Source organism: Hoplias malabaricus, chromosome 11 (genome assembly GCF_029633855.1).
Source record: "Hoplias malabaricus isolate fHopMal1 chromosome 11, fHopMal1.hap1, whole genome shotgun sequence".
Lineage (NCBI taxonomy): Eukaryota > Metazoa > Chordata > Actinopteri > Characiformes > Erythrinidae > Hoplias > Hoplias malabaricus.
This window is the reverse complement of record NC_089810.1, coordinates 35,302,417-35,319,481: the sequence shown is the minus strand read 5'-3', so window position 1 is coordinate 35,319,481 and position 17,065 is coordinate 35,302,417. Positions and strand designations below refer to the sequence as shown.

General features: G+C 41.0%; 1 protein-coding gene across 3 annotated transcripts in view; it reads right to left on the bottom strand.

The window, feature by feature from the left end:
* LOC136709281 (spectrin beta chain, non-erythrocytic 4-like) overlaps positions 1-17,065 on the bottom strand; it is a 67,946-nt gene that overhangs the window by 34,662 nt on the left and 16,219 nt on the right. For all 3 annotated transcript variants that reach the window (XR_010804479.1, XM_066684415.1, XM_066684416.1), the window contains exons 5-18: positions 16,017-16,108; positions 15,342-15,422; positions 15,122-15,237; positions 14,440-14,552; positions 13,703-13,890; positions 13,235-13,352; positions 12,535-12,693; positions 12,099-12,401; positions 11,220-11,370; positions 9,628-10,052; positions 8,599-9,044; positions 6,743-6,880; positions 3,795-4,551; positions 1,402-1,604 (exon numbers count right to left, since the gene is read on the bottom strand). Coding sequence is in view for 2 of the 3 variants with exons in the window: in XM_066684415.1 (XP_066540512.1) it covers positions 1,402-1,604; positions 3,795-4,551; positions 6,743-6,880; positions 8,599-9,044; positions 9,628-10,052; positions 11,220-11,370; positions 12,099-12,401; positions 12,535-12,693; positions 13,235-13,352; positions 13,703-13,890; positions 14,440-14,552; positions 15,122-15,237; positions 15,342-15,422; positions 16,017-16,108 (3,290 nt within the window). In the remaining variant the exon portion in view is untranslated. The remainder of the gene's footprint in view (positions 1-1,401; positions 1,605-3,794; positions 4,552-6,742; positions 6,881-8,598; positions 9,045-9,627; positions 10,053-11,219; positions 11,371-12,098; positions 12,402-12,534; positions 12,694-13,234; positions 13,353-13,702; positions 13,891-14,439; positions 14,553-15,121; positions 15,238-15,341; positions 15,423-16,016; positions 16,109-17,065) is intronic.

Below are 17,065 nucleotides of genomic sequence, written 5' to 3'. Positions count from 1 at the left end.
AACAAATGTACTGTAAAACACTCTGTAAACATTCTGTAAAAGCTCAGTGAATCACGCTGTGAAACACAGAAAAAATGCTCAGTAAATCACACAGTAAAAACAAAGTAAATCCAACTTGTTTAACATCAGACAGCAGGGTAAGGAGTAGACCAGACATGCAGCCGTTTTCTTTCAGAACATATTTCACACTCTTTATTATCCTCTATTCAGAACAAAGTTCTCACTGTTTATTATCCTCACCCTGAGCCCTATGTGTCGCTTTGTTGTGTCTCTGAAAAGAAGCTTTGTTTAAAACGGACAACATCTGACCGAGCAGCTGCTCTGTGTCCAACAAAAGCAGCCAGAAAAACAGAGTCTATAGGAGTAAGGCAATTTATTCACAATAGACAAGTACACAATGATAGTTGAAAGTGTAATGAACATACTCAGACTGCAAAACACAGATATTTGATACTTTGATAGCTGATTATTCCTTTAAAATAAACTAATCAAACATTTCCATTGACTTGGATATGTATACATTTAAATATTTAAAAAATGTTATTTACGTTATAGCTGTTCAGGCTACGTAACCATTGAGTTGGTTTAAGAAATTTAATATTTTGTCTGTATGTATTTTTATTTTACTCACATTTTAATGACATTTTATTGCAAAGTAAATTTCTTTACTCTGGAGAACTGCTGTTTTCACAGAAAAATGAAACCCCCCACCCCCCTTCCTGTTTATGTTATTTCAGAAGCGCTGAATAATGTTGGAGCGGTTTGTTTGAGTAAGAAACCCACTGAAACTTGTTCGTGGTTTAAGTTTAACTTGTCTATAAGTTTATTCATTCACAATTTGAATGACAACATAAACTCACCTGTAACTTGAGTTTTTTTAGATTTCTAACACTTTTAATCCACGTTTACGTTCATGCAGTTAGTTCATTCATTCATTATCTGTAACCGCTTATCCAATTAAGGGTCGCGGGGGGTCCAGAATACACCCTGGAGGGGGCGCCAGTCCTTCACAGGGCAACACAGACACACACACACACACATTCACTCACACACTCACACCTACGGACACTTTTGAGTCGCCAATCCACCTACCAACGTGTGTTTTTGGACTGTGGGAGGAAACTGGAGCACCCGGTGGAAACCCACGCGGACACGAGGAGAACACACCAACTCCTCACAGACAGTCGAACTCACAACCTCCAGGTCCCTGGAGCTGTGTGACTGCGACACTACCTGCTGCACCACCATTCATGCAGTTAGTGCCCTCTTCAATTTAGAGTCCGTTCCACCTTAAGTAATCAAACATTACCCACCTCCCTCACAAATCTACCTGTAAGAGAACTGATGAGTGAGCAGAGTCTTTAGAGGCTTACAGAGACCAATGGTAAGGATGTTTCTGACCTGGTGCCGAGTAAATCCACTCGTTCTCGGATGCGCTCTGAGTATATGTTGCTCTGGCTGATCAGACTCTCTCCCGCCTCGATCACAGCTTTGATTCGGTGGAGGTTTAGCTCCATGGTGGTGGTGAATTCTTTGTGCTTTTTAATTGCCACCTCCACTGTCTCCACTGTGGTAGGGAGCTCCACATGAGCCAGAGCCGACTCCTTAGAGAAACACAGAAATGAAAACAACTTGATGTAGACTGTAGTTGTCTTCTGAACCCTTCTCTGCAGTAACAGGCTCTACTATAAACTCCATTGTGGAACATTGCTCTGAGGATCTCATCGCAGCCTCATAAACATTAGTGATGTTGGATAATCAATGTGATGTGGAGAACACAGTTCCACTGCTCCACAGCCCACTGCTGCGGAGCTTGCCACCTGTCTGGCTTGACTCCAGTGTGTCCCATTCTATTTACCTGGATAATTCAAACTGGCAGCATGTGCACCTTAAAAAAGCTGAATTCACTCATTAGAAACAGAGCAGAAACCATTAACAATGCGTTTTGTTTTGTGTTTTGTTTCTGGAGAATAAGACTCTGTGGCTTTAGGCTCTGTGTCCGAGTGGCTGCATCAGTAAAATCTGATTGGACACACGCTTCTCTGACACTTGACATTTACCATGAATTTAAGAGAGTATTTTTTCCTAGTGACCCTAAAAACATTAGCAGATGTCTCTGAAGCAGAAGTGAACAAAGGCCTTAAACTGCTCTGATACTTGTGATATTTCTGTGATATTTCTGTACGGTCTGAGAAATTAATAATTCCCATTCCACCTAGGGTTATCTGTTCTGTTGTTGATTAATATGACTAAAGAATATTAACAACAACTTAAATATAAAATAAACATCTTAAATGAAAGGCAAGACTGTCACGCCTACATCTCAGGACTCAAATTCCCAGAATGCACCTGTCAGTCACATGACTACCCGCCGGTCTCCCTCACCAGAATTCTAATTACACACACCTGTTTGTCTCCCTATATATACCCCATTCAGTGAACTGTTCCCTGCCGAGTATTGCTTTGGTTCTCCCATGCATACAACGCGTTCCCTTGTACTTTGTCTGACGGTTTCCTGTTGCCTACTTCCTGCCTGTGTTCCCGACTTACGTCTCCTGCCTTGTCCCTTTTGGTATTGTTTGTATTCTCTGGTTTTCGAACTCTGCCTGTTTTTGACTACGGTTTTTGTCCATCCTCTGAGGTACTGTTTGCTCCTGTTTTTGAACTTTGCCTGCCTTGTGATTACTCTTTTGGATAACGACATTAAAAGAACTATTTACTGTGTACCGCGACTGTCAGCTTTCTGTTATGTCCTGACAAAGACATAATGCTGTGTTTTTTATTTACTTCTGAAACCTCAAAACAGATCATGAAATGGAATATCCTAGTGCCGCTGTACATGATCCTAAGATTGCCACACCCTATGCCAAGAATTCAACCCGCAGCTATGAGATCCAGAACTAACCTGGACCTCATGAGGGAATACCACCAAACTCTCACATATGCTGTAAAGCCTTCCCAGGAAAGACGAGATGGTTACAGCAGAGTTACATCCTTCATTGCAGAAAAAATATTGGATGAGATTTGAATAGGAATCTGCTTTATGACCAGCCAAATTTAGCCTTATAAAGTCACCCATTTAAGGTGTACCACTTATGTAAATGGAACATTTGAAAAAAGAAACAGCACATCTAATGCTGGCCCACACTACCGGAATGTAAAAACCCTAATCAATGAGACACCTCACACATTGTGAGTCATCATAGTACCCACACTACATGATCCGCATTGAACGAAACACCACACATGCCCAAACAAGCGCTCTGACCCTTTAAACCTTGCGGGAGTTTGTCGCCAACTGCTAGAGGCGGGAGTTTCTCACGGTGAAACCATAACCCTAGGTCTGCTCTCATTGGTTTACGGGATTTCAGGCGTGATATCAATGTCACGTTTCACGTCAGAGAGTTGGCTTCCAGCCCACAGTACAGGATTCTGAGAGGCAATATTTAACATCTTACATATTTACGATTCACAATCTGGGCAGCCCTGACTGCACTGGGAGAAGATGAGAGGAGTAATAGTTGGATTATGGACTCCCTACAGAATAATCTGGGAATATAATCATTTACAATCACTCTGAAATCAGGAGACTTGTCAGGAGGAGCATAACAGCCTCAAAATCTGCCCCATTATCCCATATGTATATGGGCCAGGCATAAGCAGCCAGAGTTAATCATTACGAGGGGCAAAGAACAGACGCTGTTAATGCAGCAAAAATGGAAACAACTTTGATTAAAACACAACTGTATCAACAGTGTACAATGAAACGCACTCATGAGCCCCTGATTTTTCACCTGGTTGTTGAGGAAAGCCTCAGCCTGCTTGACATCCCTCAGAAACAGGTGAAAGATATGGGCCTGGACCAACACTTCTCTCCTGCTCTCCCACATCTCCAGCAGCTTATTCCAGCCCACGTCCAGCTTCTGGAGCCACTGCTGGAGCGCAGCGTGTGGAAGCGGGGCATCCTCCTGCTCCAGCAGCTCGTTCACTGCCTGGAGCCGCTCGTAATCCTCCTCATAGCGTCCAATCTCCTCCTTCAGAGCCGCGTGGAGGTTGATCAGACGCTCCGCCTCCTCAAGAGTGTTGGGGAGGTCCTCTGAGGCTGCTGCCGTCTGGGTTTGGACGAGCCAGGTCAGGAAAGCGTCCAGATCCTGGATAAACTGCTGCAGACGTCCGGCTACGGTAAGGGAGTCCTCGCAGCCCTGGAGGGTTCTTTTAAGCTCCTCCCACTCCACACTTATCCCTTCAAATGGCACCAGAACCTCCACGGCACGATCCGGGTGCCCGGTTGCCAGCTCCTCTGCCTCCTCCTGCAGGTGCAGCAGTTTGGGCTCCAGCACGGACAGAGCTCCCTCCATGGTCGACAGGCGCCGCTGGAGTGCCAGAACGCTGCCCAGGTCACTGCCCACATATTGAGTGGCATCAATGGCCTTCCTCTTCTCCTGGATCTGGGACTTGATCTCAGCACACTCTAGAAGATAGTTCTGGAGGCGCAGGATAGAGTCCAGGTGGTCTTTCTTCTGCTCCACCAGCTCCACCATCCGGTTCCACCTGTAGGAGACATCACCAATAATTTAGACGATTCAACCTATGTATAGATTTTTAAAATTATTTTATCTATTTATGACTTACTCCATTGGCAGATAATTTGGTTTGTTTTTAGAAAGAAAATGAACATGCTATATAACTTTTTTCTTCTTGTTAAAGTCATTTTCATTCAATTTTTACTGGTTCCTTCATGATTTAATGTAATGCAATAAATGTTTTTCAAAAACTGTAAAAGAGATGCAAGGTTTAGCTCTGAATAAAGACTGTGTATATATAAAATAAGCAACAGTCCTTATTTGTCATAGTTTGTAAAAACTAGCACAGATTCAACTGTGCTAAATTGCAAACAAATTACTTCACATTTTATAAACACTAAAGCAGAGATATTCTGGTAAAATATCACTCGGACCTGATAGCATTTATTCTTGATTCACTACCATAGTTACAGTAACATGCAAATATTAGGTCATAGAACCTTTTTTAAAAACAGACTGGGTGCTTAAACCTGAATATCACTCACTCTGAGTCATCTGACTCAGCTGGAGAATAACACACACACACACACACACACATAGAGAGAGAGAGAAACAAGGGCATGGTAACCGGGACAACTCTCAAGTCCCCAGAAAAAAAACCTAGCAGCGAATAAAAAAAGGTTTAACTCATCTCCACTGTACAAACAGAATCAATGTTTTATGTTTTTTATATAATAATAATAAATGTATTATTTATTATAAGTCTTATTTATTATGTTGTAATATTTTAAATATATAAACATAGCAAAGCACCTAGTAAGAAAACCCAATTTGCTTCATAATCCCTTAATGGGCCAGTTTATGCTCCATAGTTCGGGTCCTCCACACAGAGACAGTCTTGTTCAAAACAGGTTTGGTACAAACTATCTGATAAATCCAGGCCATTAGGTGTCAGTATATCATGCGGAAGAATCATTGGAGAAAAAACGACTGATGTCCAAATAAATTTGGAAATATTCCACTGATATTTTTGGATCTGTACTGTTTATACCACACTGTGTATATGGTCATTTATTCATTATTATCTGGAGTCAGGGTCAGGGTTAGTAAGGTCACGTGACCTTGGTCCAGGTTGGATCAGCTCAGTGTGCAAGAGCCATAACAGATGGCAGCAACATCGGAGCAGATATTTACGCCAAGATCAGACCAAAATGGCAACTCATTTGAACACATAAAAAGACATACAGACATATGCAGACATACACAAAAACACACAGCCTGGATATCTATGGTCCTGATACAATGCAAGTGGAAAGAATAAATAGTTTGTCATATCAGACAGGTAAGATCTCTCAGATAGAACGGACTTATTATCTTTATTAAAACAATGTAACTGATTATTACTAAGGGTGGCACAGTGGTGCAGAAGGTAGTGTCGCAGTCACACAGCTCCAGGGACCTGGAGGTTGTGGGTTCGATTCCCGCTCCGGGTGACTGTCTGTGAGGAGTGTGGTGTGTTCTCCCTGTGTCCGCGTGGGTTTCCTCCGGGTGACTGTCTGTGAGGAGTGTGGTGTGTTCTCCCTGTGTCCGCGTGGGTTTCCTCCGGGTGACTGTCTGTGAGGAGTGTGGTGTGTTGTCCCTGTGTCTGCGTGGGTTTCCTCCGGGTGACTGTCTGTGAGGAGTTTGGTGTGTTCTCCCTGTGTCTGCGTGAGTGTCCTCCGGGTGACTGTCTGTGAGGAATTTGGTGTGTTCTTCCTGTGTCTGTGTGGGTGTCCTCCGGGTGCTCCGGTTTCTTCCCACCGTCCAAAAACACACGTTGGTAGATGGATTGGTGACTCAAAGTGTCTGTAGGTGGGAGTGTGTGAGTGTGTGTCGCCCTGTGAAGGACTGGCGCCCCCTCCAGGGTGTATTCCCACCTTGCGCCCAATGATTCCTGGTAGGCTCTGGACCCACCGTGACCCTGAACTGGATAAGCGGTTACAGATAATGAATGAATGAATGAATGAATGATTAGTACTATGGTTTGTTCTGTGATATATTTGAAAAATACCACAGTACTGAACCTTATAACATCTAAAAACACATCTGTATGAGTTGGTGTTCATAAGGAGCTGCAAGATTAAACTTTATTAATATTTCATCCAAATATCACTATGGGTAGAATCCCATCACATTTCTCTAATCGTGGCAATGAAACACACACTAAGGATGTGGTCTACCTGCTGTTAAGGTGGTCCTGGCAGCCTCGGACCTCAGTGGAACTTGGGTGACCACTGTCCAACAGTTGCTGCACAATCTGATTAACATCCAGAATCCTTCCCATCAGGCTGTTCATCTCCTGATCCAGACTCTCAAACCTACAACAAATACAAAATGGACAGGAGAATGAAAACATTCTTAATTTTCAATGTAAGCTAATGTACAAAACCCATCCCCAGAAAAGTTGGGATTTTATTTTAAATAAAATATGTGATTTGTTCATTATTTTGAATTTTTATTTAACTGAAAAACAGACAAAGAAAATATCTTTATGACAAAACAAATTAGGATTGTAAAAATATTTTTATTATAAAACACTTTAAAAAAACAATTTTAAAAGTGTCTCTTCATCAATGCAATTTTTAAAATGTAAAAAAAGACAAAAAATTGAGATTTACATTATTATAAACATACACAAGATAAGGCGTAAAATATCCTATGCCAATCCATTAGAGCTTCACATAGGTCCCACCCCACACTCTTCCTACCGGCAGCCACATAACTTCTATTGTTCCAATCCTACAGCTACACCATAAAGTTGCTGTGGCCGTTTGTGATCCGATCAGCAACCAGCTACCCTTAACATCTACGGTTACTCATTGAGCCCATCACATGAGTACCCAAACCACTCACTGCATCACTAGCTCTTCACAGGGGTCATCAGGTAGGCACCTCTCCTCATCAGTGTTTAGCTCGACTTAAGTCCACGACACCTCCAGAAGGCTCAACAGCTAGCTTTACAGTCCTACATTACCCTTAAGTATCAACAACCGTAAATCCACACTGGCCTCCCTGGTGACTAAGGCTGTACCTAGCCCCACTGGCACCGTTAATGCATGCTCAGTGCCACCAGTTCCATGTGATCTTTACGTGCTACATCACCAACCACCACAACAGTACCTCTACAGAGCATTTCCCCGACTAGTCTGTGTTCTCCTTATCCACAACAACTGACTAGACCTTTCAGCTGTTTCTGATAACTCTTTCACAGCTGCCCTTAATTCCCGGCCTCTGACGGTGAACTGCACAAGCAGGGATGTGGCAGACTTGGCTACAAATCCCATAACACCGGGATAACATGTTCCCTCAACTCAGCCGCCAAGTCTGTGTACTTCAGCACCTGATTATGTCTCCATGTAAACCTCCCCTGCAACAAACAAACCTTACAAGCTGATAGAATATGCTTCAGCGTGCCAACCCCTGTACATAATCTACAACTAGGGTCTTCATCTATCCACTGTCCAACATACATATTAGGGTGTGTATTTTGAGAGAAAGGTTTTTAAAGATTTCAGAATTTAAAGGAACCCTAGGCAGCATTTTTACCTTAAAATGGCAGCTTCAAAATTATCATGATTCTCCACTGATCTGTTATAGTGAGAATAACACCTTTGTCATTGCTACTCCAGGCTCAGCACTGCAGAAATGGCACTATGTAAATTTTAGAGGAGGGTAGGAAACCACACCACCTGCCATCCCCTCTCCCTCTTGATTTCAGGACAGTGCTGTAAAAGTTCATTACACTCTGGAAGTGTAGGGGGAGCCCAGAAACTAAAATACGAAATCTTACTTAGTGTTCCTTTAAAGAGAAAATGACACTGACTCAATGATTCTGAAAAATTTGATACACGATGCATATTTTTACACACAATAACTGTTAATTAAACAGTTAAACATTCAAAACGTCATTTTATCTGGGCAAATAAACAGAATTTGCATATTTTAATTAGCAGAAAAATGCCATGTATAAGTGTGAGGGCACTAACATTTTCTGACACAAATATAAACTAGGGTTTCTCAAACCTGTGTTATTTACCTGTGTGCCACTACCTCCACGTCCTCCAGTCTCTCTGGGATCTCCATCCTGTTGAGCCACTGCTCTTTCTCATCAATCCACAGCTCGCAGGCGTTAACTTCACTGAACATACAGTAAACTGCGAGAGCATCATGGAGCCACTGCTGCCGCAGGATCGCCAGCTCGGCCACCTCTCCGTACAGCTGCTCCACCTCAGCTACTCGTTGCTGAGCCTCATCCAGCTCACGATACTGAGGCGGCAGCGCCACCATGTGCTTCCTCAGTGCCACTACCATCGCACGGTGCTTATCAATGTCCTCACGAACTCCCCGGTGCTTCTTTAGCAGAGACTGGGTTGAGTACTCATCATGTCCAAAATCCTCGCTGGACACCAGCCGGTATTCATCTTGCAGCCATGCCAGCAGATCGTCCACCTCCGCCGTGAACTGGAAGAAATCAAGTGCCTCCTGGTGGGAGGGAGGGGGAATGTTAGGTGTTTGTAAGACTCATGATATCACTTAAAAGGTGTACTAACTGATAACTCATTAGCCGTTACTCATTATCCATTGCCTCCATTAACCAGAAGAAGTCTAGCGCCCCCTGGAGGAGTGAGGGTTACTGTTCAGGGTACTTCTCTCTTCAGGAGAAGAGTAACAGGGAATTCTGTTTCCTTAGCTACGCTAGCACTGTGCTGAGAGCTGGGGAAGACAGAGGGCCTTGTTCTCTTAAAGTCTTGGTTACAGATTGCTATAGCATCCCTGGGGATAGGAAAACACCTGGACAGTCGCACTAAATCTTAGATTCCTGGATAAAAACACACCAACCATACCATTACGACCACATCCTTGTCCATACACCCATTGACTATTCCCTCAGTTCCATTGACAAGGAGCACTTTGTAGCTCTACAATTATACACTGAAGCCCATCTGTTGCTCTGCATACTTAGTTTGCCCGCTTTCACCCTGATCTTTAATGGTCAAGACCACCACAGAGCAGATATGATTTGGGTGGTCGATCATTCTCAGCACTGCCTCCACACTTCTACTACCTGTAGATGATTGAGTCTCTGTGCGGCCTGGTCTTCCAGCCTCTTCCACTCAGCCTTGATCTCAAGGAGTCTCTGGTGAATGCCAGCAGTGCCAAGGTTCTTGGTGCTGATTATGTGTTTTCCCTGTTTGATGGAATTCTGCAGCAGGGCTCGACGGTGCAAAAGTTCTCCGGCGACACCACGGTGTTTCTGCAGTAGCCGCAGGACACTGCTCAGGTCTTTACCGCAGCCTTGAGTTGCCAGGATGGATGTCTTCTCCCGGATCCACACCTCTGTCTCCTCCAGCTCCTGGTAAAATGCCCAGAGCTCCTGGGAATCCTGCAGCTCGCAGCGCCGTTGCTCTGCCAGCTGCTGCAGCTCCTCCAGGCACGAACTTACATGGTTCACTCGGTTGCATATCACTTGAGGATCACACGGTTGATAACCTGGGACAGAGAGAGAGAGAGAGGGAGGGAGAGAGAGAGAGAGAGAGAGTCACTGCAGTGCTGAAAATGATCCACCACCCAAATCATACCTGCTCTGGAGGTCCTGACCACTGAAGTACAGGGTGAAATTGGAATAACATGTATTTAAATGTTATGTAATATGTACAAAAAAACACAAGTCTGTAATTGTAGAACTACAGCACTGAGCTATATGGTAAATAGAGTGGATGAAATGGACAAATAAGTGCAGAAACAAAATATAAACCGTCCTTTGTATTACATTAAAACTGAATGATGAACAGACCACTAGAAATGCTCTAAAACTGCTGGAATTTACAATGACTTCCAATAGAGGAGAGAGAGAGAGAGAGAGAGAGAGAGAGAGAGAGAAAGAAAGTGCAAAGACACAATAAGAGAAAAAGAAAGAAACCAGAAAACAAAAACAAAAATGCAGTTAAAGATAAAGTAGTGTAAATAAATAAAAGAAAGAGGAAAAAAGAAAAAAAAACACAAAATGGCAGCAAAAGCAAACAAAGCAAGACATAAATAAATAATTAAATGTCAAGAATAACTCACATATAGCACTGCAATGATGTAAGTGTCTAGTCTTGATCCATGTCCATTAAACAGCCTAGATTATATTTATACTGTTTGGTAGAGAATTCAGTAATAAAAGTCCCTTTTGTGACTCACAGAAGACACTAACAGGTCAACGTTACTCACTCTCGGTTGCAGAGGGTGCTGAATGCCATTTTAAAGTCAAAGTTCACCTTTTTTCACATTTGAACACAATTCTCATCTATGTATTTTTAAATTAGTTGTCAATGTCAATTTCTAGAAAAAAAATTATTTTTAAACACATAAGGCTGTAAAAAGAAGCCTGTAGCTTGTAGCATTTAGCATTATTTAAATGCAGGTCTTTAAAAAGATAAATAAAAGGGGGTTAAGGCAAACAATTAACATTATAATAATTAAATACAGTCAATACAGTGTGGTATAGAGAGGACTGACCCTAAACAGGGGGTATTGTGGGAGGGAGGTGAAGTTGTTTACAGTGTGATACGATCTGTAAAAAGTGTTGTGATAAAGTTAGAACAGTCTCTGGATGATGATGGGGTTATGGGCTAAAGACGTTATATACAGTGCTGTGATGTGGTGAGGACTGACCCTGGATAGTAGTAAACTTGAGAGCGGCAGAATTGAGAGTCTGGACTCGTTCTGATTGGACAGAGATGTCTGCCTCCTGTAGACTGTGTTTTTGCAATAGATCATCCACCTCCAGCAGGTGTTTACCATAATCTTTAGACATCAGCTTCACCTGGAGACAAACAGCCAACATTAAGGACCAATGTCATATATTAATCTTAGAATATCATCAAACATAGCTTCCTTTATGATATTTTGTGATGTTATGAAAAATATACAATCTAATTTTCTTAAATTGTATTCATCAAACAGATTGTAACACACAGCTGGAAGTGTAGGGGGCAGTGTGAGGTTTCATTTAAATATCAACATTATATCAGTACAATGTAAACAAGGCATATCCAATACAATACCTGTATTTAGTATTCATCATTTCATATCTATTGTTAACTTACTTGAGTACATGTTGCAGACACCTATTATATAAACTGTTCCATAAAACCCTATGTATTGAGAAAATTGTAGACACCTGTAGATCAGGATACTGTATTAAAATTAGCATCACTTGTAATTTAAAAACCATGACTCATACAAGATTATATTACATTTATTTAATTCCTGGAAGACAATTAATTCTTACATAGCAGCATTTAAGGAGAAACAGCACCCCCTACACTTCCTGTAATATATTACAATCTGTCAGAAAGACAATGTGTTGAGTATATTATAGAGCTCTTTTTAAATTAAACACCCCACCCTAATACACAAAGCCACATTGGGTATTCTAGATTATATAAAGAAATTATATTATATTTTATATATATATATATATATATATATATATATATATATATATATATATATATATATATATATATTACATAAATAATACTTTCCCACCTGCATGTCCTCCATCCAATCAATCATGTAAACCATCTCCTGAAAGGTTTTCTGGAGTGCAAGGTTTTTCTCCAGACGTGTTTTCCTGGCAATCACCAGCTCCTTCAGCAGACACCACTGTCCAAGAATGTTCTCCTTCCGAGCGAGAATCCGGCGGATATCGTAGTATCCCTCTGCCTCCATTTCGCACGCAAGCTCCACCACTACAGTGATGCGCTCCTCATACGAAGAAATATCCGCCTCAATCGCCTCATGTTTCTTCATCGCTGCCTCCACAGCCGGCAGGTCGTACCCAAAATTATCCTTAGACAAGTAAATAAATCACACATAAGTTAAGTTGTTCTGTAAAAGCATTAAAATGCATTTCTTTCTATTGTTGTCCATTCAATAACAATAATAAATAAATATACTGTTCATCACTGAACAGACTGAGTACCTGAGAGACAAGTCTCTGGTTCTCATTGAGCCAGGCTTGTCTCATGGTCGTCTTGTGGTCAAAACGCTGAGCCAGCAGCTCTAACTTCTCCTGACGAATCAGCTCCTTCCTCAGAGCCACTCCCCTCTCATGCTCTGCCTTCTCTAGATGCTCCCACGCCTAAAAACAACACAAACGGACACACCGATATACAAATGAGAGCTTACTGACAATAGAGGATGGCAAACACAAACTGTGCAGCATCAGCTGAGGTGCTGACTCTGACTTTAGATCTACAGTGTGGACTAACCAGGTAACCAGGTAGGTGCATCAAATGGAGTGGACAGAGAGTGGACACTATTTAAAAACGTTCATTCATTCATTCGTTTCCAGTTCAGGGTCACGGTGGGTCCAGAGCCTACCCAGAATCATTGGGCGTAAGGCAGGAATACACCCTGAAGGGGGCGCCAGTACTTCACAGGGCAACACACACACTCACACATTCACTTATACACTCACACCTAAGGACACTTTTGAGTCGCCAATCCACCTACCAACGTGTGTTTTATGGACTGCGGGAGGAAACCAGAGCACCCGAAGGAAAATTATTTCCTTTAAAGTTTCTATACACTGTGTACAGTGGGTGCAGGTTAAAGTAGCTGGTTTTAATAATTAACGTTAGTAATTTTAGTTTTAATTATTAGTAACAGACAGATTGTACCTTGTTGATGTCGGAGATGAGTTTTCCCTCCTGAGGCACATACGGTTTCTGGTTGTTAGCTCTGAGTTTACTTTGGATGGTGAAAAGCAGCACCTCCAGGTTTCCTTTTTCCTGGAACCTGGCACAGCACACAAAGCACAACAGCTGGTAATAATCTATGTTCTGTATGTTCACTCAATTTCAGAGATGCAAAACGTAGCACCATCCATGACAGTACTAATGTCTAATGCTAAGGTTATCTATGAAATAAGAGTGCCAATGGCTATTGCTAAGATTAGCTTGCATATGTGACTGCTTGTGGATCATTTTAAATTTAGGTAGAATATGAGTGCCTGAGTAAGACTGCTAATGACTATTTTCAAATACGCAATAAAATGAGTGTGCTAAACGCTAATGTGTCAATTACTAAGATTTAAATTAGCTATAAAATGTGGATACTAATATCAAATGCTAAGTTTTGCTGCTTACTTTATAGGCTTCTCGATGGTGCAGTAGGTTGTAAAGGCTTGAAGCTGTTGCTGTACGCCTGTAAGCGAATTAGCGAACTTCTGGTTGCTGATGACACTTATGGTCTTCTCAATCCATTCCAGCAGATCTGAGGCTAGACCATCATAGCGCTGAATGATCTTCTCTGCCTCGATAGCATTATCCAACACCTGCAGGAAAAGAGAAACAGCTCATTTTGAGATTGACTGAAGTTAAATATAACAATAATGCTACAGGCTAACAAGGTAGCGCTGCTGTCACTTCGTTCTCCCCAGAATCCCTCACACACACCAGTAGGCTTTGTCTATTGTGGATATAAGAGTTGTTTCAGTTTAGTCTTAAGTTTGACGAGGCTCTATTAATTTATAATAGTGTTTTAGTAGACTTACTTTCAGAGTGACACAATTTCAGTTGGCAGGAGTATTAGCTGATGCTTGTAGCATTATTCAAATTTAATTATTGAATGAACTTGTACCTCTGAGCAGTGACATTGAGTGTAAAAATGAACATAGGATCTGGCTTGGACCCGTGTTGTTTATTTTCAAACATTCAAATTAATTTCTGTATAGATTTCATAGAGAAATCCGTCATGACTCCACTACAGAAAAACCTGACAAACTCAGTGATTTTTTTTTTTTACTTAAAAAATGAATCGTTTTTTATTTAAAGGTTGACAGATCAGAGAAAAAAAGCTAAAAGTCCTGAGTCAGAGCGCTCACCTTCCCGATCCTTTTACCCTCTACTATAAGAGCTTTCATCTTGGAGAAATAGTGGTAGTAAGAAACCACATATGTTATTATAGACTTCTCATCTGGATTCTCTGTGTTTACATCTGAGGAGAAAAGAAAACAGATAGGAGTTAATAACAGTTAATGTTATTAATATGACATTAGTGTGTGTTATTAACGCCCATTTTCATTTTATTACATCATTTGAACACAGCAGATGTCCTTCACTTTTTTGTGATGAATGGACCAATACAAATGCTCCTAAATGACTGAGAATGAAATCTTTAGGCACTGTCTTTCATTGAAATTTAAAGAGGATTTTTCCTTCTCCTGTAAAGTTAATATTTATGGAGACATGTTGTTAATTGGACAGCGACAAAATGCATTAGATGAAATAGCAGTTTTCAAAAATCCTATTAATTTCTGTTTGATTTAAAGAGTTCCTTGATTCTGAGTTCCTTGTATGGGAATTACACCTGCTACAGACAGACCACACTGCTTCAGTGATCTACTGATTCTATTATATGTCCCTTTCAAGCTAACAGGTCTTCTTTTTTGTTACTTAGCTCTGGGGAATGTCAAAATTATTAGACATGCAGATTTTAGAAAAATACTGAATTGTCTTATTAAGAGAGAATAAACACGGGTGTCACTGGGGACATTATCCACTCACCCTCTGGATCCAGGAGCTTGGTGAGTCCTAGACTCTGCTCAGCAATGTTAAAGGCTTGCTGGAGGTTGTGTGTGGCGTTGGATCTGGTCAGTTTATGAAACTCAATCAGATCAGGCCTGAGGAAGATATTTAAATGTATTTTAACTGATTTGGACTTGGATTGAAACAAAGAGAAAGAAAGCAATGTGTATGTGTGTGTGTGTGAGAAAGAGAGAGAGACCTGTGACGGTGAATAAGTGCATTAAAAGCCAGTCCATCCCTCCAGCATGTGGTGAAATTATGAATATTAACCTCAGGATACCTGCAAAATACACAGAGAGAAATATAATTAGTAAAAAAATAATAAAAGATAATTACATTTGAAATACACTGTCAATAGTTTTTCTTAGACAGTGCCGTACAGTCCAGTAAAGCAACAAATACATGTTTCGTAAGTGAAAAGAAAGAGATTATTTAGTGAATTTAATATATACACACTTAATAATTATTGTTCTAAAAGCATTAATGGTAAAGAATGTTCTATATAGCACCCTGAAGAAATTGAAGAACCTTTTGCATAGTTAAAGGGTTCTTTGCAGCATTTCCTTTAATAAAGAACCCTTGTAGAACAATTATTTTTAGGAAGAAAATGAAATTTGTAATGTGCAGAAGTTAAAACCCCATCTTATATATGGGGTTTACATATTTACAAAAAACTATGTAGTAAAATGTGTAAGAAAGTGCCATGCTTTGATGAGTTCTCTGAGAATGTGTCATTTGTTCTCACAAAAACATGATATTAGACCAGGGTTATTTAATCTTTTTTATTACACTGTATAAAATTGCATTTGTTGTACTGGCACAGTAAGAATGTAGAATAGTTAATGAACAGTTAATAAATAGGTTTCACTCTTACCCAGCTGTTTTCATCTGGCACCAGAGCAGCAGAGCATCCTTGGCTGAACGCGTTTCTCTGTTGTCCTCCGTCTCAATCTTTATCACCTGGATCTGTCACACCCAGAAGAATAACAGCCTTAGATTCAATTCATAAACTCATAACAATTATAAATTAAATCATTAATTCATTCATTCATCTATTTTCTGCAACCACTTATCCAGGTCAGGATCGTAGTGGGTCTGGAGCCTTCCCAAAATCAATGGGCGCAAGGTAGGAACACACACTGGAGGGGGTGCCAGTCCATCACAGGGCAACACACACTCACACATTCACTCACTTCGCACATTCGCACTTCTGAGCATTTTAGGCATGAACAATCCATTGAAGAACCTGAGCACCTGGAGGAAACCCTCAGAAACAATGACCTGGGGTCTGAAACGTAGACCCAAGATCCTGGAGCTGTGTGACAGCGACACTACCTGCAGCACCACAGTGCTGCCCTCAATCAATAATAATAATAATAATAATAATGAGAATCAATTACAAATCCTGCAGAACAGTTAGGAGCAGAGAGTGTCAAAGAAAAGCAAAAAACATTACATACTCTGTGTCCAAATGCTTGTTCAACATTCCTTCTGAAAAGAGGGGTTTGTGAATTTCAAAATAGTGTAATTCTCACATTTTGTGGGTGTACAATTTTTGACTGACTACATTTGAGGCAAAGAGAAGGGGGTAGGGTTTGGGTAGTGTTTTTTATAGTTACTTCTGGCTGAAATGAAATGAATGGTGAGTATACATTTCTGAGTTTAGCTGAACAGCTCGATTACTTTGAATATGACAACACACTGTAGAACTCTTGAATAATTACTTCAAGGTATTTGACAGACCTTATCCACCACAGTGACTCTAACCAGACAACTGATAGTTCCATGATAACGACGATTTTGGACATTTTTGGAGGCGTGTTTGTGAGTATATTTGTGTGTTAGGGAAGTTTAAAGCTCAGTGGAGTATTCCTCACTGAACTCAAGCCCTTCTCTGACAGTCATCGGCTCAATTACATCACT